At 43.3% G+C, this 27,500-nt stretch overlaps 2 protein-coding genes across 2 annotated transcripts in view; both read left to right on the top strand.

Moving 5' to 3' along the window:
• The window catches only part of LOC121543743 (RNA-binding motif, single-stranded-interacting protein 3-like), a 151,042-nt gene extending 125,230 nt beyond the window's left edge, over nt 1-25,812 (top strand). The window contains exons 9-13 of the mRNA XM_045215620.1: nt 4,805-4,855; nt 18,281-18,391; nt 20,540-20,632; nt 22,813-22,922; nt 25,575-25,812. Coding sequence (XP_045071555.1) covers nt 4,805-4,855; nt 18,281-18,391; nt 20,540-20,632; nt 22,813-22,922; nt 25,575-25,578 — 369 coding nt within the window. The 3' untranslated portion in view covers nt 25,579-25,812. The remainder of the gene's footprint in view (nt 1-4,804; nt 4,856-18,280; nt 18,392-20,539; nt 20,633-22,812; nt 22,923-25,574) is intronic.
• LOC121542580 (nuclear factor 7, ovary-like) lies at nt 11,403-13,149 on the top strand. Its single transcript, XM_041852002.2, has one exon. It carries the CDS (start codon nt 11,643-11,645, stop codon nt 13,098-13,100), a length of 1,458 nt encoding a protein of 485 aa, XP_041707936.1. The 5' UTR covers nt 11,403-11,642; the 3' UTR covers nt 13,101-13,149.
• Nucleotides 25,813-27,500: the final 1,688 nt, after the last annotated feature.

Genomic DNA, 27,500 nt, shown 5'->3' with positions numbered 1-27,500 from the left:
CAGTAGACTGACAGACACAGCAGTTCAAACACAGAGACAACTACCAGTAGGTTTACAGACACAGCAGTTCAAACACAGAGACAACTACCAGTAGACTGACAGACACAGCAGTTCAAACACAGAGACAACTACCAGTAGACTGACAGACACAGCAGTTCAAACACAGAGACATCTACCTGTAGGTTTACAGACACAGCAGTTCAAACACAGAGACAACTACCAGTAGACTGACAGACACAGCAGTTCAAACACAGAGACAACTACCAGTAGACTGACAGACACAGCAGTTCAAACACAGAGACAACTACCAGTAGACTGACAGACACAGCAGTTCAAACACAGAGACAACTACCAGTAGACTGACAGACACAGCAGTTCAAACACAGAGACAACTACCAGTAGACTGACAGACACAGCAATTAAAACACAGAGACAACTACCAGTAGACTGACAGACACAGCAGTTCAAACACAGAGACAACTACCAGTAGACTGACAGACACAGCAGTTCAAACACAGAGACAACTACCAGTAGACTGACAGACACAGCAGTTCAAAGACAGAGACAACTACCAGTAGACTGACAGACACAGCAGTTCAAACACAGAGACAACTACCAGTAGACTGACAGACACAGCAGTTTAAACACAGAGACAACTACCAGTAGACTGACAGACACAGCAGTTCAAACACAGAGACAACTACCAGTAGACTGACAGACACAGCAGTTTAAACACAGAGACAACTACCAGTAGACTGACAGACACAGCAGTTAAAACACAGAGACAACTACCAGTAGACTGACAGACACAGCAGTTCAAACACAGAGACAACTACCAGTAGACTGACAGACACAGCAGTTCAAACACAGAGACAACTACCAGTAGACTGACAGACACAGCAGTTCAAACACAGAGACAACTACCAGTAGACTGACAGACACAGCAGTTCAAAGACAGAGACAACTACCAGTAGACTGACAGACACAGCAGTTCAAACACAGAGACAACTACCAGTAGGTTTACAGACACAGCAGTTCAAACACAGAGACAACTACCAGTAGGTTTACAGACACAGCAGTTCAAACACAGAGACAACTACCAGTAGACTGACAGACACAGCAGTTCAAACACAGAGACAACTACCAGTAGACTGACAGACACAGTAGTTCAAAGACAGAGACAACTACCAGTAGACTGACAGACACAGCAGTTCAAAGACAGAGACAACTACCAGTAGACTGACAGACACAGCAGTTCAAACACAGAGACAACTACCAGTAGACTGACAGACACAGCAGTTCAAACACAGAGACAACTACCAGTAGACTGACAGACACAGCAGTTCAAACACAGAGACAACTACCAGTAGACTGACAGACACAGCAGTTCAAACACAGAGACAACTACCAGTAGGTTTACAGACACAGCAGTTCAAACAGAGACAACTACCAGTAGACTGACAGACACAGCAGTTCAAACACAGAGACAACTACCAGTAGACTGACAGACACAGCAGTTCAAAGACAGAGACAACTACCAGTAGACTGACAGACACAGCAGTTCAAACACAGAGACAACTACCAGTAGACTGACAGACACAGCAGTTCAAACACAGAGACAACTACCAGTAGGTTTACAGACACAGCAGTTCAAACACAGAGACAACTACCAGTAGGTTTACGGACACAGCAGTTCAAACACAGAGACAACTACCAGTAGACTGACAGACACAGCAGTTCAAACACAGAGACAACTACCAGTAGACTGACAGACACAGCAGTTCAAACACAGAGACAACTACCAGTAGGTTTACAGACACAGCAGTTCAAACACAGAGACAACTACCAGTAGGTTTACGGACACAGCAGTTCAAACACAGAGACAACTACCAGTAGGTTTACAGACACAGCAGTTCAAACACAGAGACAACTACCAGTAGACTGACAGACACAGCAGTTCAAACACAGAGACAACTACCAGTAGACTGACAGACACAGCAGTTCAAACACAGAGACAACTACCAGTAGACTGACAGACACAGCAGTTCAAACACAGAGACAACTACCAGTAGGTTTACAGACACAGCAGTTCAAACACAGAGACAACTACCAGTAGACTGACAGACACAGCAGTTCAAACACAGAGACAACTACCAGTAGACTGACAGACACAGCAGTTCAAACACAGAGACAATACCAGTTGAAAGGTAAAGCACAGCTGAGTTGTGAAAGTATGCAGCATCCTTCTTCCCATTAAAAAAAGTGTTCAACAAATCAAAATATATTTGAGATTTGAGATTCTTCAAATAGCCACCCTTTGCCTTGATGACAGCTTTGCACACTCATGGCATTCTCTCAACCAGCTTCACCTGGAATGCTTTTCAAACAGTCTTGAAGGTGTTCCCACTAATGCTGAGCACTTGTTGGCTGCTTTTCCTTCACTCTGCGGTCCGACTCATCCCAAACCATCTCAATTATGTTGAGGTCGGGGGATTGTGGAGGCCAGGTCATCTGATGCATCACTACATCACTCTCCTTCTTGGTAAAATAGCCCTTACACAGCCTGGAGGTGTGTTGGGTCATTGTCCTGTTGAAAAACAAATGATAGTCACACTAAGCCCAAACCAGATGGGATGGCGTATCGCTGCAGAATGCTGTGGTAGCCATGCTGGTTAAGTGTGCCTTGAATTCTAAATAAATCACAGACAGTGTTACCAGCAAAGCGCCCACACACCATAACACCTCCTCCATGCTTTACGGTGGGAACTACACATGCGGAGATCATCCGTTCACTCACACCGCGTCTCACAAAAACACGGAGGCTGGAACCAAAAACATCAAATTTGGACTCCAGACCAAAGGACACATTTCCACCAGTCTAATGTCCATTGCTCGTGTTTCTTGGCCCAAGCAAGTGTCTTCTTCTTAATGGTGTCCTTTAGTAGTGGTTTCTTTGCAGCAATTAGACCAAGAATGCCTGATTCACGCTGTCTCCTCTGAACAGTTGTTGAGATGTGTCTGTTACTTGAACTCTGTGAAGCATTTATTTGGGCTGCAATTTTTGAGGCTGGTATCTCTAATGAACTTATCCTCTGCAGCAGAGGTAACTCTGGGTCTTACATTTCTGTGGCAGTCCTCATGAGAGCCAGTTTCATCATAGCGCTTGATGGTTTTTGCGACTGCACTTGAAGAAACTTTCAAAGTTCTTGAAATGTTCCGTATTGACTGACCTTCATGTCTTAAAGTAATGATGGACTGTTGTTTCTCATTGTTTATTTGAGCTGTTCTTGCCATTATATGGACTTGGTCCTTTACCAAATAGGGCTATCTTCTGTATACCCCCGCTACCTTGAGGTACCAATACACAACTGATTGGCTCAAACACATTAAGGAAAGAAATTCCACAAATGAACTTTTAACAATGCACACCTGTTAATTGAAATGCATTCCAGGTGACTACCTCATGAAGCTGGTTGAGAGAATACCAAGAGTGTGCAAAGCTGTCATCAAGGCAAAGGGTGGCTATTACAAGAATCTCAAATATAAAATATATTTTGATTTGTTTAACACTTTTTTGGTTACTACATGATTCCATGGGTGTTATTTCATAGTTTTGATGTCTTCACTATTATTCTACAATGTAGAAAATAGTAAAAATAAAGAAAAACCCTTGAATGAGTAGGTGTTCTAAAACTTTAGACCGGTAGTGTACACAGAAATATAGTCTCATTTTACTGTTCTATTCTATAGGAGATGGGTGGCTGGGGGTAGGAGAGGAGCGGAGAGGAGCGGAGAGGGGGAAGAATGGGTCATTAGGGTATGGAGGGACAACAGGAGACAGAAAACAGGGGATAGGGGGAATGGAGGGGTGGAGGGACGGGTTGAGAATGAGAGGACAGGAGGGTGGAGGGACGGGTTGAGAATGAGAGGACAGGAGGGGTGGAGGGACGGGTTGAGAATGAGAGGACAGGAGGGGTGGAGGGACGGGGTTGAGAATGAGAGGACAGGAGGGGTGGAGGGACGGGTTGAGAATGAGAGGACAGGAGGGGTGGAGGGACGGGTTGAGAATGAGAGGACAGGAGGGGTGGAGGGACGGGTTGAGAATGAGAGGACAGGAGGGGTGGAGGGACGGGTTGAGAATGAGAGGACAGGGGGATGGAGGGACGGGTTGAGAATGAGAGGACAGGAGGGGTGGAGGGACGGGTTGAGAATGAGAGGACAGGAGGGGTGGAGGGACGGGTTGAGAATGAGAGGACAGGAGGGGTGGAGGGACGGGTTGAGAATGAGAGGACGGGGGGAGGGACGGGTTGAGAATGAGAGGACAGGAGGGGTGGAGGGACGGGGTTGAGAATGAGAGGACAGGAGGGGTGGAGGGACGGGTTGAGAATGAGAGGACAGGAGGGTGGAGGGACGGGTTGAGAATGAGAGGACAGGAGGGGTGGAGGGACGGGTTGAGAATGAGAGGACAGGAGGGGTGGAGGGACGGGTTGAGAATGAGAGGACAGGAGGGGTGGAGGGACGGGTTGAGAATGAGAGGACAGGAGGGGTGGAGGGACGGGTTGAGAATGAGAGGACAGGGGGATGGAGGGACGGGGTTGAGAATGAGAGGACAGGGGGGTGGAGGGACGGGTTGAGAATGAGAGGACAGGAGGGGTGGAGGGACGGGTTGAGAATGAGAGGACAGGGGGGTGGAGGGACGGGTTGAGAATGAGAGGACAGGGGGGTGGAGGGACGGAGGGATAGAGGGGTGGGGGTGTGTAATCAGAGGAGTTGAGGTACCATTACCGAATATGTCTCTCCACAGGTCCAGAGTACATCCTGGATGCCTCATCAACAGTATGTTATGCAACCTACCGTAAGTACAACCCTGCCATCGCATAGTGTGTGTGTGTGTGTGTCATAGTGTGTGTGTGTGTGTGTGTGATTGAGTGAGTGAGTCTGTGCTTGCTTGTATCTCTGTATGTACTTGCATGTGTCTGTGGGCATGCGTGGAATTACTTATTTGTGTAGGTGCTTTCAAAGCCCATTGGACACGCCCTCGCATATTCCTCCTGAATGAGAACCTCAGTGGAGGACAAGATCTGCTGTAGTAAGTAATCCAGTCTGCTATAACAGAACAGATCAGCTGTGACCTGGAATCTGTCTGTCTGTAGCACAGTCACAGAGAGGGGTTTGGGACTAAGGTGGAGCAGGGAGGGGTTTGGGACTAAGGTGGAGCAGGGAGAGGTTTGGGACTAAGGTGGAGCAGAGAGGGGTTTGGGACTAAGGTGGAGCAGAGAGGGGCTTGGGACTAAGGTGGAGCAGAGAGGGGTTTGGGACTAAGGTGGAACAGAGAGGGGTTTGGGACTAAGGTGGAGCAGGGAGGGGTTTGGGACTAAGGTGGAGCAGAGAGGGGTTTGGGACTAAGGTGGAGCAGGGATGGGTTTGGGACTAAGGTGGAGCAGAGAGGGGTTGGGGACTAAGGTGGAGCAGGGAGGGGTTTGGGACTAAGGTGGAGCAGAGAGGGGTTGGGGACTAAGGTGGAGCAGAGAGGGGCTTGGGACTAAGGTGGAGTAGAGAGGGGTTTGGGACTAAGGTGGAGCAGAGAGGGGTTTGGGACTAAGGTGGAGCAGGGAGGGGTTTGGGACTAAGGTGGAGCAGGGAGAGGTTTGGGACTAAGGTGGAGCAGAGAGGGGTTTGGGACTAAGGTGGAGCAGAGAGGGGTTTGGGTGGAGTGTGAACACCAACATGCAGGAATGGAGCTGGACAGGGGAGATAAAGGATTACAGCTCAGGCCTATACTGTACTGCTTTATCTAGTCACATCAACAATGAAAGACTTCCCCCTACTGGTCGAAAAGACAATTGCAGCCATAATGTGAGAGTTCAGAGAGAGAGAGGGGCTGAGCGAGCCTCTGTGTTCCCACCCCGAGCGGTCTGGTCTGGGCCCTACAGGTCCGGTAGAGAGGGACTGAGCTCTGTGTCTAGTCTGTCCCCTACACTTCCCTGGCCTGGCTCTCTCACAGCAGTGCTACAGCTCACTAGATCAGACCTTTGTCAGCCTGGGAAGAGGAGCAGGGAAGAGCCCACTAGATCAGACCTTTGACAGCCTGGGAAGAGGAACAGGGAAGAAAAAAGAGACAACGGTGTGTAGTAGCAAGTCTAGTCCTGTGGCCTGCATCCCAAATGGTACCCTGTTCGCTATGTAGTGCCCCATAGGCTCTGGTCAAAAGTAGTGCACTATATAGGGAATAGTGGTCCTTTTGGGAACCAGCCCTGGTTTGTTTCTGATCAGACAGTCTGAGCAAAGGACCCGGACCAGCTGATTGGTCCCTGTCTGTCTGGGCTGTAGCTAGCGCTTTCTAGGCGCCGTAGCAACACATCAACACCTGCCAACAGATCAATCAGCTACAGATGTAAGATCTTAATTTGAGCCTGTTTGCTACAGCAGTAAATTATCCTGCAGCAACAGGAAATGTGACCTATTATGTGGATTATAATTAATGGACATTTTTGTAGGGTGTTGATACAAAAGAAAATCAAGTCTGAAATTTCAAGTGAAAATTACAAACTTCAGAAGCATTTTTAAACAAGTTTGAAATGTCCTGCATTGCAGGAAAGTTCTCCTGCAACAGGGTGATCAAATTAAGAACGTACATCTATAAGGGGTGCTGAGAGGAAGACGGAGAGGAGTCTGTTCTCTGTTCTCTTCTCACACAGCATAGTGTCTCACCAAGCCTTCAAGAAAACATGACAGTATACTGTCTGTATCTCAGACTTCAGAAGAGATGGATGCTTTAATGAAACAATCTGTGTGTTCTCTAAGTTAACTGTCTGCATCCAGTCTGTTCAGTTCTCACAGCATTCAGTATCGAGTTCAGCCTGTAGGAAGACATGATACAGTCTCTATCCAGTCTGCTCTCACAGCATTCAGTATCTATTTCAGCCTTCAGGAAGACATGATACAGTCTCTATCCAGTCTGCTCTCACAGCATTCAGTATCTATTTCAGCCTTTAGGAAGACATGATACAGTCTCTATCCAGTCTGCTCTCACAGCATTCAGTATCTATTTCAGCCTGTAGGAAGACATGATACAGTCTCTATCCAGTCTGCTCTCACAGCATTCAGTATCTATTTCAGCCTTCAGGAAGACATGATACAGTCTCCATCCAGTCTGTTCAGTTCTCACAGCATTCAGTATCGAGTTCAGCCTGTAGGAAGACATGATACTGTCTCTATCCAGTCTGCTCTCACAGCATTCAGTATCTATTTCAGCCTTCAGGAAGACATGATACAGTCTCTATCCAGTCTGCTCTCACAGCATTCAGTATCTATTTCAGCCTTCAGGAAGACATGATACAGTCTCTATCCAGTCTGCTCTCACAGCATTCAGTATCTATTTCAGCCTTCAGGAAGACATGATACAGTCTCTATCCAGTCTGCTCTCACAGCATTCAGTATCTATTTCAGCCTTCAGGAAGACATGATACAGTCTCTATCCAGTCTGCTCTCACAGCATTCAGTATCTATTTCAGCCTTCAGGAAGACATGATACAGTCTCTATCCAGTCTGCTCTCACAGCATTCAGTATCTATTTCAGCCTTCAGGAAGACATGATACAGTCTCTATCCAGTCTGCTCTCACAGCATTCAGTATCTATTTCAGCCTTTAGGAAGACATGATACAGTCTCTATCCAGTCTGTTCAGTTCTCACAGCATTCAGTATCTATTTCAGCCTGTAGGAAGACATGATACTGTCTCTATCCAGTCTGCTCTCACAGCATTCAGTATCGATTTCAGCCTTTAGGAAGACATGATACAGTCTCTATCCAGTCTGCTCTCACAGCATTCAGTATCTATTTCAGCCTTCAGGAAGACATGATACAGTCTCTATCCAGTCTGCTCTCACAGCATTCAGTATCTATTTCAGCCTTTAGGAAGACATGATACAGTCTCTATCCAGTCTGTTCAGTTCTCACAGCATTCAGTATCTATTTCAGCCTTCAGGAAGACAGGACAGCATACTGTCTGTGTCTCAGATGTTAGGAAACATGGCAGACCGTCTCTCCTCTAATTTAGCACCCCAACTATTTTTCAGAAATGTCGGATATTTGAGGTACTGTAGAAAGAAGTAAGCACACACTTCTCCATGTGAAAATACTATGGTGGTGTGTGCCCAACTGGGCCCTGCACACCACATGACTGTGTTAGCCCACTGAGCTAAAGCCTAGGCATTAGCCTTTACAATGTGCATGTGCACACATTCACGCACTCTGTGTCCAGGGCTGCACTTCGAGATCCTCATAGAAGCGCCACATTAGTTTGAGAAACTTTCTACAGCTTAATGACAGACGGAATGTCTTACTTACAAAGCCCCTTCAGGAAATGACCGTACTAGCCCAACTATGCTGAAGTGCATTAGCTAAGCTGCAGAGAACAGGAATGCAACCAAAAGAATAGAGGATTCTAGTGATTCTTCCTCTGTTACTATGACTACCATCCATTTGTGGAGTCAAAGACAAAAAGGAGTTTAAAGGATCTGAGACATTGACCGCATCCAAAATGGCACCCTATTCCCTATATAGTGCACTACTTTTGACCAGGGCTCTATGTAGGGTGCCATTTGATGCACGGACATTTGTTGAGGAGTCATCGTCAGAGATCAGTCTTTTTTTTTTTTGCGCTTTAAATGTCTTCCTCTTCAAATCAAACTTTATTTATAGAGCACATTTCTTACGGCTTAACAAATAAATACAAAGAGAGAAATAGCAAAAGTAGACAAATTAAAATCATAATATAAAAACAGTAAAACAATATTAAAATACCAGTGATGAGATACTAATGCATTCAAATAAATTAGATATAGGTCTATAAAATGGGCTAAAATAAATAAAGTAAATAAGATATACAGTGCTATGAAAAATTATTTGCCCCCTTTCTAATTTTCTCTACTTTTGCATATTTTTGATACTGAATGTTATCAGATCTTCAACCAAAACCTAATATTAGATAAAGGGAACATAAGTGAACAAATAACACAACAATTACATATTTATTTCATTTATTTCATAAACAAAGTTATGCAACACCCAATTCCCCTGTGTGAAAAAGTAATTGCCCCCTTACACTCAATAACTGGTTGTGCCACCTTTAGCTGCAATGACTCCAACCAAATGCTTCCTGTAGTTGTTGATCGGTCTCTCACGTCGCTGTGGAGGAATTTTGGCCCACTCTTCCATGCAGAACTGCTTTAACTCAGTGACGTGTGGGTTTTCAAGCATGAACTGCTCGTTTCAAGTCCTGCCACAACATCTCAATTGGGATTAGGTCTGGACTTTGACTAGGCCATTCCAAAACTTCCAATTTGTTGCTTTTTAGCAATTTTCATGTATACTTGATTGTGTGTTTTGGATCATTGTCTTGCTGCATGACCCAGCTGCGCTTCAGCTTCAGCTCACAGACGGATGGTCTGACATTCTCCTGTAGAATTCTCTGATACAGAGCAGAATTCATGGTTCCTTCTATTAAGGCAAGTCGTCCAGGTCCTGAGGCAGCAAAGCATCCCCAAACCATCACACCATCACACCACCACCACCATGCTTGACCTTTGGTATGATGTTCTTACTGTGGAATGCAGACTTTGGTTTTCGCCAGGCATTACTGGAACCATGTCGTCCAAAAAGTTATACTTTTGAATCATCTGTCCATAGAACGTTCTTCCAAGAGTCTTGATGATCATCCAGGTGCTTTTTGGCAAACTTGAGTCAACTTTTTGGACGAGATGGGTCCCATTATGCCTGGCGAAAACCAAACTCTGCATTCCACAGTCTTGATGTTATGTGATCTACCTCTGGTCTTCGTTAACACACGTGCTGCTGCGTTCTGAATCAACTCCTCCTGCTTCCTGCTTTGCTTGATTGTGTGTGTGTGTGTGTGTGTGTGTGTGTGTGTGTGTGTGTGTGGTAAATAGATTTGATGCCAGACATCCTATCCTGAGATCTCATTGTTGTTAACTACCGGTACCTGACAGGAACAAACAGTACTGTGCCACTTCCAGCTCCCTCCGGTTGCAGACACACACACACACACACACACACACACACACACATCACACACACACACACACACACACACACACACACACACACACACACACACACACACACACACACACACACACACACACACACACACACACACACACACACACACACACACACACACACACACACACACACACACACACACACACACACTCACACACACACACACACACACACACACTCACACACTCACACACACACTCACACACACACACACACACTCACACACACACACACACACACACACACACTCACACACACACACACACACACACACACACCACACACACACACACACACACACACACACACACACACACACACACAGACGTTTTGTTCTTCTATCCTCACTGGGACCTAAAATTAATTTCCATTTAAAATCCTATTTTCCCGAACCCCTAACCCTAAACTTAACCCCCTAACCCTTACCGTAACCCTTACCCTAACCTGTAACCCTAACCCTAAACCGAACCCTAAACCTAACCACTAACCCTAACCCTAACCCTAAACCGAACCCTAAACCTAACCACTAACCCTTACCCTAACCCTTACCCTAACCCTTACCCTAACCCTTACCCTAACCCTAAACCGAACCCTAAACCTAACCACTAACCCCTTACCCTAACCTGTAACCCTAACCCTAAACTGAACCCTAAACCTAAACCTAACCACTAACCCCTTACCCTAACCCTTACCCTAACCTGTAACCCTAAACCAAACCCTAAAGCTAACCACTAACCCTAACCCTAATTCTAACCCTAACCCTAATTCTAACCCTAACCCTAAACCGAACCCCTAAGCTTAAAATAGCCTTTGTCCTCATGGGGACTTGGGAAATGTCCCCACAAGGGAGAATTTTCCTTGCTTTACTTGTGGGGACTTTGGGGATTTTAGGTCCCACAAGGATAGGAGAACCAAGCCACCCACCCACCTTACTGTGGTGTCAACAGGGAGATACTGTTTGTTTTTGTCATTAGTACCAACAGAGGCGTGATCCTTCCTTGTACGTTCTGAGGGGTACTGACCGATACCATTCGAAAACCTTAAAGTCATTAGATGTAAAACCAGCAATTACATTCCAATCATTCTCCTATTGCTACACAACTACAATAAGTTCAACCAATTTTTTTTCTTCTGCATGATCAAAGGTTTCTCGATAACCAAAATGTAAAATGACCTCAAAGACATCGCTGATTGGCTGATCAGGGTTGTTGGCGTCAACTGTAAACACAAGTTACCTGTCTAACCACTCTTGGTTATCGGTGAACCCCACCTGTGCAAGCTGAGGACAGCTCACTGCTGTGACGTTGAGCTCTACGGTGTTCAGCTCTGGTGGATCCACAACGCAAAGCAACGTTTGGATTCACATCGTAAGAGAGAGAGAGAGAGATATTAGAAGGACACACCATCATCAGAACTGTAATCTCCAAGTGCAGCTTCACTTTTTTGGGTTGGATTTGGGACTGTATTTGAGTGGATTACTTTCCCTTGAAAAGTGGAAACTGTGGAGAGTAAATTCCAGAAGCTGTTACAGAACAGGGAGAGGCACTGTGTGAGAAAATGGCATCCAGATCATCTCTCCCAGCGGACAGATTCTCCTGTCCTATCTGCTGTGACATCTTCAAGGATCCTATCATCCTGTCGTGTGGCCACAGCTTCTGTAAAGTCTGTCAGCAGGAATACTGGGCAGAAAAGAAACCTTGGAAATGTCCAGTGTGTAGGAGAAGATTTCCTATAGCTATGACTGCACCTCCTCGTAACCTGGCATTAAATGACGCATGTGAGGCCTTCCTACAGGAGCGAAGCCAGATAGCTTCAGCTGGGTCTGAGGTACAGGAGCGAAGCCAGAGAGCTTCGGCTGGGTCTGAGGTGCTCTGCAGTCTGCACTGTGAGAAATTCAAACTCTTCTGTCTTAAGGATAAACAGCCCGTCTGTTTGGTGTGTCGAGATTCAAAGGTACATAAATCTCACGACTGTGTCCCTGTAGATGAGGCTGTGCAGGATCTTAAGGAGGAACTTCAAACTGCCCTGAAACCCTTACAGAAGTACCTAGAGGTGTTTAATGAAGTTAAACTATCCTGTGATAAAACAGCAGAGCACATTAAGAGCCAGGCCCAGCACACAGAGAGGCAGATTAACAAAGAGTTTGAGAAGCTTCACCAGTTTCTACAAGAGGAAGAGGAGGCCAGGATAGCTGCACTGAGGGAGGAAGAGGAGCAGAAGGGTCAGATGATGAAGAAGAAGATTGAAGAGATGAGCAGAAAGATATCATCACTTTCAGACACAATCAGAGCCATAGAGAAGGAGCTGAAAGCTGAAGACATCTCATTCCTGCAGAACTTCAAGACCACAAAGGATAGATCCCAGTACACACTGCTGGATCCACAGCTGGCCTCAGGAGCTCTGATAGACGTGGCCAAACACCTGGGCAACCTGCAGTTCAGAGTCTGGGAGAAGATGCAGGGGATCCTCAAATACACTCCTGTGATTCTGGACCCCAACACTGCACATCCCAGTCTCTTGCTAACTGATGATCTGACCAGCGTGAGAAGACCAGGCGCAGCCCAGCAGTTCCTTGACAACCCAGAGCGATTTATGAGGTACACAAATGTTCTGGGCTCTGAGGGGTTCAGCTCAGGAATGCACAGCTGGGAGTTGGAGGTGGGAGACCATCCTGACTGGGTTTTGGGCGTGGCTAAAGAGTCCATTGACAGGAAGGGGGAGCGGGATGCAACACCAAAGAATGGAATGTGGTGTATATCGCAGCGGAGTGGGAGGTACATAGGAGGAAGAGGTGACATCACTCTGCAGAGGAGACCCCAGAGGATCAGAGTGGAGCTGGACTACGACCGGGGCCAGGTGTCCTTCTACGACCCCCAATACATGACACTCATCTACACCCTTAAAGTCCGATTTACTGAGAGACTGTTCCCATACTTTAATATTGGAAATGTGGCTAATGGCAACAACCCTGGTATTAAGATCTGCCAATCTAAAGTGACTCTGAAAGTGAAGTAATCCCTGTGTGTGTGTATGTGTGGTATGTGTGTGTGTGTGTGTGTGTATGTGTTTGTGTGTGTGTGTGTGTGTGTGTGTGTGTGTGTGTGTGTGTGTGTGTGTGTGTGTGTGTGTGTGTGTGTGTGTGTGTGTGTGTGTGTGTGTGTGTGTCTGCGCGTGCGAGTGAAACGTGTCAGTTTCAGTGGACATTATCAGGAGGTAGTTTTGGGGGTTAAGATAAAACACACATAATTTCTAGAAACTACAGGACTGAAAAATCCCTACACTATGTGCTTCCCTTTTAAGAATCAATTAAGAATAAATTGTTTAAGAATCAATTAAGAATAAATTGTTTAAGAATCAATTAAGAATACATTGTTTAAAAATCAATTAAGAATACATTGTTTAAGAATCAATTAAGAATACATTGTTTAAGAATCAATTAAGAATACATTGTTTAAAAATCAATTAAGAATACATTGTTTAAGAATCAATTAAGAATACATTGTTTAAAAATCAATTATGAATACATTGTTTAAGAATCAATTAAGAATACATTGTTTAAGAATCAATTAAGAATAAATTGTTTAAAAATCAATTAAGAATACATTGTTTAAGAATCAATTAAGAATACATTGTTTAAGAATCAATTAAGAATACATTGTTTAAAAATCAATTAAGAATACATTGTTTAAGAATCAATTAAGAATGCATTGTTTAAAAATCAATTAAGAATACATTGTTTAAGAATCAATTAAGAATACATTGTTTAAGAATCAATTAAGAATACATTGTTTAAAAATCAATTAAGAATACATTGTTTAAGAATCAATTAAGAATACATTGTTTAAGAATCAATTAAGAATACATTGTTTAAAAATCAATTAAGAATACATTGTTTAAGAATCAATTAAGAATGCATTGTTTAAGAATCAATTAAGAATACATTGTTTAAGAATCAATTAGGAATACATTCTTTAAGAATCAATTAAGAATACATTCTTTAAGAATCAATTAAGAATCAATTGTTTAAGAATCAATTATCGAGGGTGAGTCATGGTTGTTATTCTTACAAGAGGAGTGTGCTGTATTGGGAAAATCTCACCATAAGTAAAGTAATTTGTTTCGAATGCTTTTCGTTGGAGAGTTTCAATAGGCTTGAAGACATCCTGGAAAACCAAACAATGCTCCACAATAGCATTGTGTTCCTCTGTAGCTCAATTGGTAGAGCATGGCGCTTGTAACGCCAGGGTAGTGGGTTCGATCCCCGGGACCACCCATACGTAGAAATGTATGCACACATGACTGTAAGTCGCTTTGGATAAAAGCGTCTGCTAAATGGCATGTTATTAATACCCAAGCTTTTCTGTCAGGTACCCTGGGTCCATACCTGCGAACATTAGAACAAGTTTAAACTTTTTCTCAATTTCAAAATTGCAATTAAAATCGTTGACGTGGTTGCACGTAGTGAAACGCTACATGTTAGCTGTTCCTGTCACATAATCTGGCACATTTAGCCCTATGCTAACCTGGTCAGGTGGCAGTGACTATTTCCTGTAAGAAATTTCACATCGGCCTTTCATGTCTTAGCCTTTATATCCACCAACCAATGGCATTTCTTCAAATAGGTTGACTTGGCCACTAGAGGGATATTTTAAACCTCCAAATTCAAGGTTTTTTGTTCTACTTTAATAGCCTACTAGCTATTAACGTTAGACAAAATTAAAAAGGCATGTTTTCGAATATATGACAAAATCGCACATTTTTGCTAATCTGTTTCACACCCTCCATGTGCTTTTACAGGAAAAAAATTAAGAATCTCTATACAACATTTACGTTCATCGTCAAATAACAGTTGAAGAGCCTTAGCTGTCATGTACCCTTATTACCATCGCTTCCAGGTGGCTAATGCTGCTAATGCTGCTTGACTGTTATGATGCTAATGCTGCTAATGCTGCTAATGCTGCTAATGCTGCTTGACTGTTATGATGCTAATGCTGCTAATGCTGCTAATGCTGCTAATGCTGCTAATGCTGCTAATGCTGCTAATGCTGCTTGGCTGTTATGCTGCTAATGCTGCTAATGCTGCTAATGCTGCTAATGCTGCTTCACTGTTATGCTGCTAATGCTGCTTCACTGTTATGCTGCTAATGCTGCTAATGCTGCTTCACTGTTATGCTGCTAATGCTGCTTCACTGTTATGCTGCTAATGCTGCTAATGCTGCTAATACTGCTAATGCTGCTAATGCTGCTTCACTGTTATGCTGCTAATGCTGCTAATGCTGCTAATGCTGCTAATGCTGCTAATGCTGCTAATGCTGCTTCACTGTTATGCTGCTAATGCTGCTAATGCTGCTAATGCTGCTAATGCTGCTAATGCTGCTAATGCTGCTTCACTGTTATGCTGCTAATGCTGCTAATGCTGCTAATGCTGCTTGACTGTGAATCTTTAGGGGACAGTAACAGTTTAAAGTAACGGTTTCTATCATTCCTTTCTGTTCCTTTTTAAACCTCTGAAATCATTTGACAAAAAACATTTATCTTGAAATTAAATACTTCACCAATGGATAGAGCAGCTTGCTATGGAGCGGGCAAGCTATGTACATGCATTGGACTGACAAATATAGTGTAGGGTGCGAGATGCGACTGAAATTTTGCGGGTGAGGAGACAGCTGGGCATGAAGCGCTGGACATCTTGTTGTTATGACTTCCATTATCTGAATTAGGCCCACAGAATTATACCTACGGAGGAGTGTCTTCTATGAAGGAACATTGAATGTCTTTGAACTTCAGAGAGTTGGCTTACTAATGTTGGACCAGAAAGAAATGCCCGGAACGTAAAAGAACGTTGTTAACTGGTTCCCATGCTTTTAAAATAAAGGTTCTGTTCCAGAACAGTATAGATCACTTTTATTCTCGGTTCTGGTTCTGTTCCTTGAAAAATGTTTTTGGTTGTATTCCCTGAACCGGTTCCAACCTGTTTACAAGGTTTTGGCTGCACTTCCCTTGGCAACACAATATCACAATTCATGTCATTCTACATTTCCAAGGAAAAAACGTAATCTCGCCTGGGATTTGAACTTGACACACACAGTGAAAATTACCAGGAACTAGGGTCATTACACTGTGAGCTATTCATCCAGTTACATTTTATTGTGTGTTTTTAGTAAGTTTGAAAATCAAATTGTGCTATTTGACTTCAGTTAAGGGCGTTTTCATGGAAAAGTGTTCGATCACGTCCACCTACGTCAATTTGTAATATGCTGATGCGCATTTTGAGACAGAGAAAAAGTTTAAACCTAAACTTTTTCTAATGTTCGCAAGTAAATTGCGCCTAAACTAAAATATTATATTGTGTCCTTTCTCTTGCATTTCAAAGAAGATGGAACAAAATAATAAATAGAAAACGTATGTTTTTTTGTTTGTATTATCTTTTAACAGATCGGATGTGTTATGTTCTCCGACATTCATTTCACATTTCCACAAACTTAAAAGTGTTTCCTTTCAAATGGTATCAAAAATATGCATATCCTTGCTTCAGGTCCAGAGCTGCTGCAATAAATTACTTTACAGCTCCAGAACTCTAATTACACAGTCAATCAGTCTAAACTGTACTTTACAGCTCCAGAACTCTAATTACAGGCTCATAGTAATCAATCAATCTAAACTGTACTTTACAGCTCCAGAACTATAATTACAGGCTCATAGTAATCAATCAGTCTAAACTGTACTTTACAGCTCCAGAACTCTAGTTACAGGCTCATAGTAATCAATCAGTCTAAACTGTACTTTACAGCTCCAGAACTCTAATTACAGGCTCATAGTAATCAATCAGTCTAAACTGTACTTTACAGCTCCAGAACTCTAATTACAGGCTCATAGTAATCAATCAGTCTAAACTTTACCTAAACTGTACTTTACAGCTCCAGAACTCTAGTTACAGGCTCATAGTAATCAATCAGTCTAAACTGTACTTTACAGCTCCAGAACTCTAATTACAGGCTCATAGTAATCAATCAGTCTAAACTTTACCTAAACTGTACTTTACAGCTCCAGAACTCTAGTTACAGGCTCATAGTAATCAATCAGTCTAAACTGTACTTTACAGCTCCAGAACTCTAGTTACAGGCTCATAGTAATCAATCAGTCTAAACTTTACCTAAACTGTACTTTACAGCTCCAGAACTCTAGTTACAGGCTCATAGTAATCAATCAGTCTAAACTGTACTTTACAGCTCCAGAACTCTAGTTACAGGCTCATAGTAATCAATCAGTCTAAACTGTACTTTACAGCTCCAGAACTCTAGTTACAGGCTCATAGTAATCAATCAGTCTAAACTGTACTTTACAGCTCCAGAACTCTAATTACAGGCTCATAGTAATCAATCAGTCTAAACTTTACCTAAACTGTACTTTACAGCTCCAGAACTCTAGTTACAGGCTCATAGTAATCAATCAGTCTAAACTGTACTTTACAGCTCCAGAACTCTAGTTACAGGCTCATAGTAATCAATCAGTCTAAACTGTACTTTACAGCTCCAGAACTCTAGTTACAGGCTCATAGTAATCAATCAGTCTAAACTGTACTTTACAGCTCCAGAACTCTAGTTACAGGCTCATAGTAATCAATCAGTCTAAACTGTACTTTACAGCTCCAGAACACTAATTACAGGCTCATAGTAATCAATCAGTCTAAACTGTACTTTACATTATTGTTCTACAGCTGTTAGATTCCATCTATATCATACTGATAGTATTGTTCTACAGCTGTGAACATTCGCCCCAGTCTTAGGTCCTGAGCGTTCTGGACCAGGTTTTCATCAAGGATCTCTCTGTACTTTGCTCCGTTCATCTTTCCCTCGATCCTGACTAGTCTCCCAGTCCCTGCCGCTGAAAAACATCCCCACAGCATGATGCTGCCACCACCATGCTTCACCGTAGGGATGGTGCCAGATTTCCTCCAGACGTGACGCTTGACATTCAGGCCAAAGAGTTCAATCTTGGTTTCATCAGACCAGAGAATGTTGTTTCTTATGGTCTACTCTCTCTCTCTCTCTCTCTCTCTCTCTCTCTCTCTCTCTCTCTCTCTCTCTCTCTCTCTCCTCTCTCTCTCTCTCTCTCTCTCTCTCTCTCTCTCTCTCTCTCTCTCTCTCTCTCTCTCTCGCTCTCTCTTTCTCTCTTCCTCCCCCTCCCTCCACCAGGGTGCTGTGATAACCTCAGCTATGGACCACTGCATGTCCATGCAGCCCTCCAGTATGATGGCTCCTCTAACACAGCAGATGAACCACATGTCCCTGGGCAACACAGGAACCGTAAGTCCCCCTGACTGTAATCCTACTGTGTCCTCTATCGCCCACCAGGTGTCCATAGAGTTCTTGATAAGCTCATTTCCTGACGATGGCTCACTGCTCGTCGTACTTGGCGACTTCAACCTCCTGACGTCTGCCCTCGATTCATTTATTTTCAACTCTTTCTTTTGCCTCCTTGCTTCTTTTGACCTCACTCTTTCCTAGTCACAAGGCAAGCAATACGCTTGGCCTCATCTTTACTAGAGGCTATTTGCCTACTAATCTCACTGCAACCCCCCTCCATGTCTCTGATCACTACTTTGTTTCCTTTTCTGTCTCCCTTTCCTCCAACCCTAACCACTCAGCCCCTACCCAGATGGTCATGTGCCATCGCAGTCTTCACTCTCCTTCTCCCACTACTCTCTCCTCTTCTATCATATCATCTCTCCCTTCTGCTAAATCCTTCTCCCTCCTGTCTCCTGATTCTGCCTCTTCGACCCTACTCTCCTCCCTTTCCGCATCCTATGACTCGCACTGTCCCCTTTCCACTGGCTGTGTCCCATCTGACTTCAAAATGGCCAGAGTCGCTCCCCTCCTCAAGAAACCAACACTAGACTCTTCTGACGTCAAAAACTACAGACCAGTATTCCTTCTTTCTTTTCTTTCCAAAACAGTTGAGCGTGCTGACTCTGACGAACTCCCTCGCTATCTCTCTCAGAAATATCTTCTTGACCCTAACCAGTCATGCTTCAAGACGGGTCACTCAATCGAGACTACTCTTCTCTGTGTCATGAAGGCTCTCCGCACTGCCAAAGCTGACTCTCTCTCCTCTGTTCACATTCTCCTAGATCTTTCCGCTGCCTTCAACACCGTGAACCATCAGATCCTCCTCTCCACCCTCTCAGGGCTGGGCGTCTCAGGCTCTGCACACTCTTGGATTGCACCCTCCCTGGCAGGCCGCTCCTACCAGGTGACGTGGAGAGGATCTGTATCTGCACCACGTGCTCTCACTACTAGTGTCCTCCAGGGCTCAGTTCTAGGCCCTCTTCTCTCTATACACCAAGTCACACGGCTCCGTCATATCCTCACATGGTGTCTCCTGTCATTGCTATGTGGATGACACTCAACTACTATTCTCCTTTCCGCCTTCTGACACCCAGGTGGCGACACACATCTCTGCGTGCCTGGCAGATATCTCAGCTTGGATATCGGCCCAGCACCTCAAGCTCAACCTTGACAAGACAGAGCTGCTTCCTCCCCGGGAAGGCCTGCCCGCTCAAAGACCTCTCCATCACGGTTGACTCCACAGTGTCCCCCTCCCAGAGTGCAAAGAACCTTGGTGTGACCCAGGACAACACCCTGTCGTTCTCTGCAAACATCAAAGCAGTGACTCGCTCCTGCAGGTTCATGCTCTACAACATCCTCACACAAGGAAGCGGCACAGGTCCTAATCCAGTCACTTGACCTCTCCTGTCTGGACTAGTGCAACTCGCTGTTGGCTGGGCTCCCCGCTTGTGCCATCAAACCCCTGCAACTTATCCAGAATGCTGCAGCCCGCTTGGTGTTCAACCTTCCCAAGTTCTCCTATGTCACCCCGCTCCTCCGCACACTCCACTGGCTTCCAGTTGAAGCTCGCATCCACTACAAGGCCATGATACTTGCCTACGAAGTAGCACGAGGAACTGCCCCTCCCTTCCTTCGGGCTATGCTCAAACCCTACACCCCAACCCGAGCACTCAGTTCTGCCACCTCTGGTCTCTTGGCCCTCGCACCCCTACGGGAGGGCAGCTCCCACTCAGCCCAGTCCAAGCTCTTCTCTGTCCTGGCACCCCAATGGTGGAACCAGCTTCCCCCTGAAGCTAGGAGAGCAGAGTCCCTGCCCATCTTCCCGAAAAGTATCTTAAATAATCCCACAGCACCCACCACCTCAACCCCCCCCACCCCCCCAAAAATAAAAGCCTTTCATAAACTAACACTCGCACTTGACTTTTTTTCCCCCCGTTACTAGCTCTGACCTCGCTGAAAACTACTTTATTGAGGACAAATGTACTTACTATGACTAACTATTTTAAGATGAATGCACTAACTGTAACTGTAAATTGCTCTGGATAAGAGCATCTGCTAAATGACTAAAATATCCATGTAAATGTGTTTCTCCCTGCTCTCTGATAGCAGTACATGTCTGCTGCAGCAGCAGCTGCTCCAATGCAAGGGACCTACATTCCTCAGTACACTGCAGTGCCTGGCCCCACCCTCTCAGTGGACGTAAGTTATACCCTGCACCATGCAGCACTAACCCTAACCCTAACCCTAACCCTAACCCTAACCCTAACCCTAACCCTAACCCTAACCCAAACCCACAACACCATAACACACAACACCCATACTGAACCAAGGGACCTACATTCCTCAGTACACTGCAGTGCCTGGCCCCACCCTCTCAGTGGACGTAAGTTATACCCTGCACCATGCAGCACTAACCCTAACCCAAACCCTAACCCTAACCCTAACCCTAACCCTAACCCTAACCCACAACACCATAACACACAACATCCATACTGAACCAAGGGACCTGCATTCCTCAGTGCACTGCAGTGCCTGGCCCCACCCTCTCAGTGGATGTAAGTTATAGACCACTCCTGAGCCATGTACAATACAGCGCTTGCACTCACAACATACATTTCAAAGTAAAGGCCTTAATCCAATGGAAGTAAGTGTAAGACAGCTGCATTCACAACCCTGCACCATGCAGTACTTACTGTAAACCCACAACCCTGCACCATGCAGTACTTACTGTAAACCCACAACCCTGCACCATGCAGTACTTACTGTAAACCCACAACCCTGCACCATGCAGTACTTACTGTAAACCCACAACCCTGCACCATGCAGTACTTACTGTAAACCCACAACCCTGCACCATGCAGTACTTACTGTAAACCCACAACCCTGCACCATGCAGTACTTACTGTAAACCCACAACCCTGCACCATGCAGTACTTACTGTAAACCCACAACCCTGCACCATGCAGTACTTACTGTAAACCCACAACCCTGCACCAGGGAGTACTTACTGTAAACCCACAACCCTGCACCATGCAGTACTTACTGTAAACCCACAACCCTGCACCATGCAGTACTTACTGTAAACCCACAACCCTGCACCATGCAGTACTTACTGTAAACCCACAACCCTGCACCATGCAGTACTTACTGTAAACCCACAACCCTGCACCTTGCAGTACTTACTGTAAACCCACAACCCTGCACCATACAGTACTTACTGTAAACCCACAACCCTGCACCTTGCAGTACTTACTGTAAACCCACAACCCTGCACCATGCAGTACTTACTGTAAACCCATAACCCTGCACCTTGCAGTACTTACTGTAAACCCACAACCCTGCACCATGCAGTACTTACTGTAAACCCACAACCCTGCACCTTGCAGTACTTACTGTAAACCCACAACCCTGCACCATGCAGTACTTACTGTAAACCCACAACCCTGCACCTTGCAGTACTTACTGTAAACCCACAACCCTGCACCATGCAGTACTTACTGTAAACCCACAACCCTGCACCATGCAGTACTTACTGTAAACCCACAACCCTGCACCATGCAGTACTTACTGTAAACCCACAACCCTGCACCATGCAGTACTTACTGTAAACCCACAACCCTGCACCATGCAGTTCTTACTGTAAACCCACAACCCTGCACCATGCAGTACTTACTGTAAACCCACAACCCTGCACCATGCAGTACTTACTGTAAACCCACAACCCTGCACCTTGCAGTACTTACTGTAAACCCACAACCCTGCACCATGCAGTACTTACTGTAAACCCACAACATCCACACTTAACTAAGTTCCAAATGTCAAATTTAGCAGTGTTTACAGTTAAGATCAGGCATTACCTCCACATGTTTAATGTTAGGGTTAAGGTTTGGGATAGGCTTAAAACAAAAATCTCAAAAACAAGTTTCTATCGCTGAGTTCAAACGTGCAACCTTTTGGCACCAGAGGCAGATGTTTACGCCCATCTGCCATCCCTGTCCTCAATGCCCTGCTAAAACCAAAACCTACTTGAAGGTCACAGCGCTCACTGTTGCCCCTAATGTCCGGTTTCCAAGTCATCTCCCGACGTCCTCAGACATGGATGGACGTGGAATATTGACTTGTATCACGGGGTGATCTGGCTGTGAGATGTCGGTGCATAATTCAAATGTTTGTGTATTTTGGGAAACGTACTGTATATCCCATTTGGGATCAATGGATGATTCACAAAAAGTCTGAGTTTTATGAACGTGGATCTCAAGAATCAACTGTAAAGGTGGACTTGTGATAACTGTGACCTCATTTCCTGTGTCTCTTCCTGACTTATGATAACTGTGACCTCATTTCCTCTGTCTCTTCCTGGTTCTTCCATCTCTTATCAGGCAGTGGTAACAGAGGGCTCGCCCCAGAATATACCCCCCTCCTCACAGGACCCTAACGGACAGCCACCCCTGGACAACGACTCACCTGCCTACTCCTACCAACAGACTAAGTAAAGACACACACCTCCCTCCAGACTCAGAAGTGAGAACCTCAATATAAAAGAATAGTGTAGAATTGCCATTTAATATCATCAAAGTTAGCACATGCTGCAGCCAAGCCACCGACTGTGATCACTGATCAGATTGTTTGCTGACTCAAATGAATTGCACTGTAAATGAAATACTATAGTTCCTATTTCTACTCCATTTATAATAATAATATGCCATTTAGCAGACGCTTTTATCCAAAGCGACTTACAGTCATGCGTGCATATTTTTTTTAATGTATGGGTGGTCCCGGGGATCGAACCCACTACCTTGGCGTTACAAGCGCCGTGCTCTACCAGCTGAGCTACTCCATTTCTAACACTATAATGTCTATTTCTACTCCATTTATAATACTTTGTGGATGACTGGAGTCTCTCATTGTCTTTCCCTCTCCCCACTTGCCTTGCCTTGCTTTCTTGTGTATATTGATGTGTTTCGATGTGTATAGTGTATATTGATGTGTATTGTGTATATTGATGTGTATAGTGTATATTAATGTGTGTAGTGTATATTGATGTGTATAGTATATATTGATGTATACAGTGTATATTGATGTGTATAGTGTATATTGATGTATATTGATGTATATTGATGTATATTGATGTGTATAGTGTATATTGATGTATATTGATGTGTATAGTGTATATTGATGTGTATAGTGTATATTGATGTATATTGATGTGTATAGTGTACATTGATGTAAATTGATGTGGATAGTGTACATTGATGTGTATTGATGTGTATAGTGTATATTGATGTATATTGATGTGTATAGTGTATATTGATGTGTATAGTGTATATTGATGTGTATATTGATGTGTATAGTGTATATTGATGTGTATTGATGTGTATAGTGTATATTGATGTATATTGATGTGTATAGTGTATATTGATGTATATTTATGTGTATAGTGTACATTGATGTATATTGATGTGTATTTGTGTGTATAGTGTACATTAATGTATATAGTGTATATAGATGTATATTGATGTGTTTAGTGTATATTGATATGTATTGATATGTATAGTGTATATTGATGTGTGTTGTGTATATTGATGTATATATTGTATATTGATGTGTATAGTGTCTATTGATGTATATAGTGTATATTGATGTGTATAGTGTATATTGATGTATATTGATGTGTATAGTGTATATTGATGTGTATTGATGTGTATAGTGTATATTGATGTGTATAGTGCATATTGATGTATATAGTGTATATTGATGTGTATAGTGTATATTGATGTATATTGTTGTGTATAGTGTATATTGATGTATAATAATAATAATAATATGCCATTTAGCAGACGCTTTTATCCAAAGCGACTTACAGTCATGCGTGCATACATTTTTGTGTATGGGTGGTCCCGGGGATCGAACCCACTACCTTGGCGTTACAAGCGCCGTGCTCTACCAGCTGAGCTACAGAGGACCATATATATATTTATATATATATTGATGTGTATAGTGTATATTGATGTGTATAGTGTATATTGATGTATATTGATGTGTATAGTGTACATTGATGTATATTGATGTGTATAGTGTATATTGATGTGTATAGTGTATATTGATGTGTATATTGATTTATATTGATGTGTATAGTGTATATTGATGTGTATTGATGTGTATAGTGTATATTGATGTATATTGATGTGTATAGTGTATATTGATGTATATTTATGTGTATAGTGTATATTGATGTATATTGATGTGTATTTATGTGTATAGTGTACATTAATGTATATAGTGTATATAGATGTATATTAATGTGTATAGTGTATATTGATGTGTATTGATGTGTATAGTGTATATTGATGTGTGTTGATGTCTATAGTGTATATTTATGTGCATTGATGTGTATATTGATATGTATTGATGCGTATAGTGTATATTGATGTGTATTGATGTGTATAGTGTATATTGATGTGTATAGTGTAAGTTGATGTGTATAGTGTATAGTGATGTGTATTGATGTATATAGTGTATATAGATGTATATTGATGTCTATAGTGATGTGTATTGATGTGTATAGTGTATAGTGATGTGTATTGATGTGTATAGTGTATAGTGATGTGTATTGATGTGTATTGATGTGTATTGATGTGTATAGTGTATAGTGATGTGTATTGATGTGTATAGTGTATATTGATGTGTATTGATGTGTATAGTGTATAGTGATGTATATTGATGTGTATTGATGTGTATAGTGATGTGTATTGATGTGTATAGTGTATAGTGATGTGTATTGATGTGTATAGTGTATAGTGATGTGTATTGATGTGTATAGTGTATATTGATGTGTATTGATGTGTATAGTGTATAGTGATGTGTATTGATGTGTATAGTGTATAGTGATGTGTATTGATGTGTATAGTGTATAGTGATGTGTATTGATGTGTATAGTGTATATTGATGTGTATTGATGTGTAAAGTGTATAGTGATGTGTATTGATGTGTATGGTGTATAGTGATGTGTATAGTGTATAGTGATGTGCATTGATGTGTATACAGGGCTCATCTGTAAAAGAGACCTTGGTCTCAGGGTGACTCCCTGTTAAATTAAAGGTTCAATAAAAAAAAATACAATAATTTTCCTTCTCTTTCTCAGGTAACAGGAGGATTAGGAGGGATTGTTCCAGTAACCGCCTTGAGACAGGGGCTGCACTGAAGCACTGGAGGAATGGAAAAGGAATGGATGAACAAAGGAGGACAAAGAGAGGCGATCGCTTTAACTTTGCACAGGCACCAAAAAAAGACTTTATTTTGTATCTGTCCTGAGAGAGAGAGAGAGAGAAGGAGAGAGAGAGAGAGAGAGAGAGAGAGAGAAGGCGACAGAGAGAGAGAGAGAGAGAGAGAGAGAGAAGGAGACAGAGAGAGAGAGAGAGAGAGAAGGAGACAGAGAGAGAGAGAGAGAGAGAGAGAGAGAGAGAGAGAGAGAGAGAGAGAGAGAGAGAGAGAGAGAGAGAGAGAGAGAGAGAGAGAGAGAGAGAGAGAGAGAGAGAGAGAGAAGGAGACAGAGAGAGAGAGAGAGAGAGAAGGAGACAGAGAGAGAGAGAGAGGAGACAGAGAGAGAGAGAGAGAGAGAGAGAGAGAGAGAGAGAGAGAGAGAGAGAGAGAGAGAGAGAGAGAGAGAGAGAGAGAGAGAGAGAGAGAGAGAGAGAGAGAAGGAGACAGAGAGAGAGAGAGAGAGAGAGAGAGAGAGAGAGAGAGAGACAGAGAGAGAGAGAGAGAGAGAGAGAGAGAGAGAGAGAGAGAGAGAGAGAGAGAGAGAGAGAGAAGGAGACAGAGAGAGAGAGAGAGAGAGAGAGAGAGGAGACAGAGAGAGAGAGAGAGAGAGAGAGAGACAGAGAGAGAGAGAGAGAGAGAGAGAGAGAGAGAGAGAGAGAGAGAGAGAGAGAGAGACAGAGAGAGAGAGAGAGGGAGACAGAGAGAGAGAGAGAGAGAGAGAGAGAAGGAGACAGAGAGAGAGAGAGGAGAGCAGAGAGAGAGAGAGAGAGAGAGAGAGAGAGAGAAGGAGACAGAGAGAGAGAGAGGAGAGAGAGAGAGAGAGAGAGAGAGAGAGAGAGAAGGAGACAGAGAGAGAGAGAAGGAGACAGAGAGAGAGAAAAGGAGACAGAGAGAGAGAGAGAGAGAGAGAGAGAGAGAGAGAGAAGGAGACAGAGAGAGAGAGAAGGAGACAGAGAGAGAGAGAGAAGGAGACAGAGAGAGAGAGAAGGAGACAGAGAGAGAGAAGGAGACAGAGAGAGAGAGGTTGAGATAAGTCTCCGAAGATGGAGAGGTGCCGTATGGGACATTGAGTTTATTGAGCGGCCAGCATGAAACTGGAGTCGTTCTTCGAAAAAGAAAATAACAAACTGACAAAAAATACATTTGAATGCGCAGGTAGGTTTTGAGATCATGATAGTTTTTTATTAGAAGAGGAGGCAAAGTTCTAGAGAAAAAAAACAAAAAAATGAAATGAGTTGTCTTCCTTTCATATTAAGCTACTTTATTTTTTATTATTTTCATGATTTAAAATGTAGTTTTCTAGAGAACTAAAAAATAAGTGAAATCTTTGTTGCCTTAATTTCTCAGACGTTGGAAACTCGTCGATCCTTTTGTCGAAAATTGTTTAAAAGATTTGTAAAAAATGACTAAGTGCATATAAAGAGGCTCTTCAATGGTTCAGGTGGTTGAATATACACAGATTAAATCTATGGATATCAATGTACAGGTTATAAAGAGAACTGTCTTTGTATGAAGAAGATTTAAAATGATGTGGTCTGTGGTCATTTGTGTTTGGGGAGAAGAGAATCTCCATGGTGATGGTATGTGGGAAGGGCAAGAAAAATATGTAACTGCTGTATTGTGGGAAATGCAGTTTATCGATGAAAAATGAAAAAAAAAGAAATTTGGTTACTTAACATGGCATTAGTGTGTTTTTACTTGCAATCTTTTTTACGAAGTTCTACAGTTTTTTTTTTTGCCTGCTTTGCTTGTCTCATCGCAAAACAAGAAACAAAACAAAAACAAACAAAAAGTCAACTTTCAGTGA

This window comes from Coregonus clupeaformis, unplaced genomic scaffold (assembly GCF_020615455.1).
Source record: "Coregonus clupeaformis isolate EN_2021a unplaced genomic scaffold, ASM2061545v1 scaf0486, whole genome shotgun sequence".
In the NCBI taxonomy this organism is placed as follows: Eukaryota; Metazoa; Chordata; class Actinopteri; order Salmoniformes; family Salmonidae; genus Coregonus; species Coregonus clupeaformis.
Note: the sequence above shows the minus strand (reverse complement) of the source record. Positions and strands in the feature narration are given on the sequence as shown.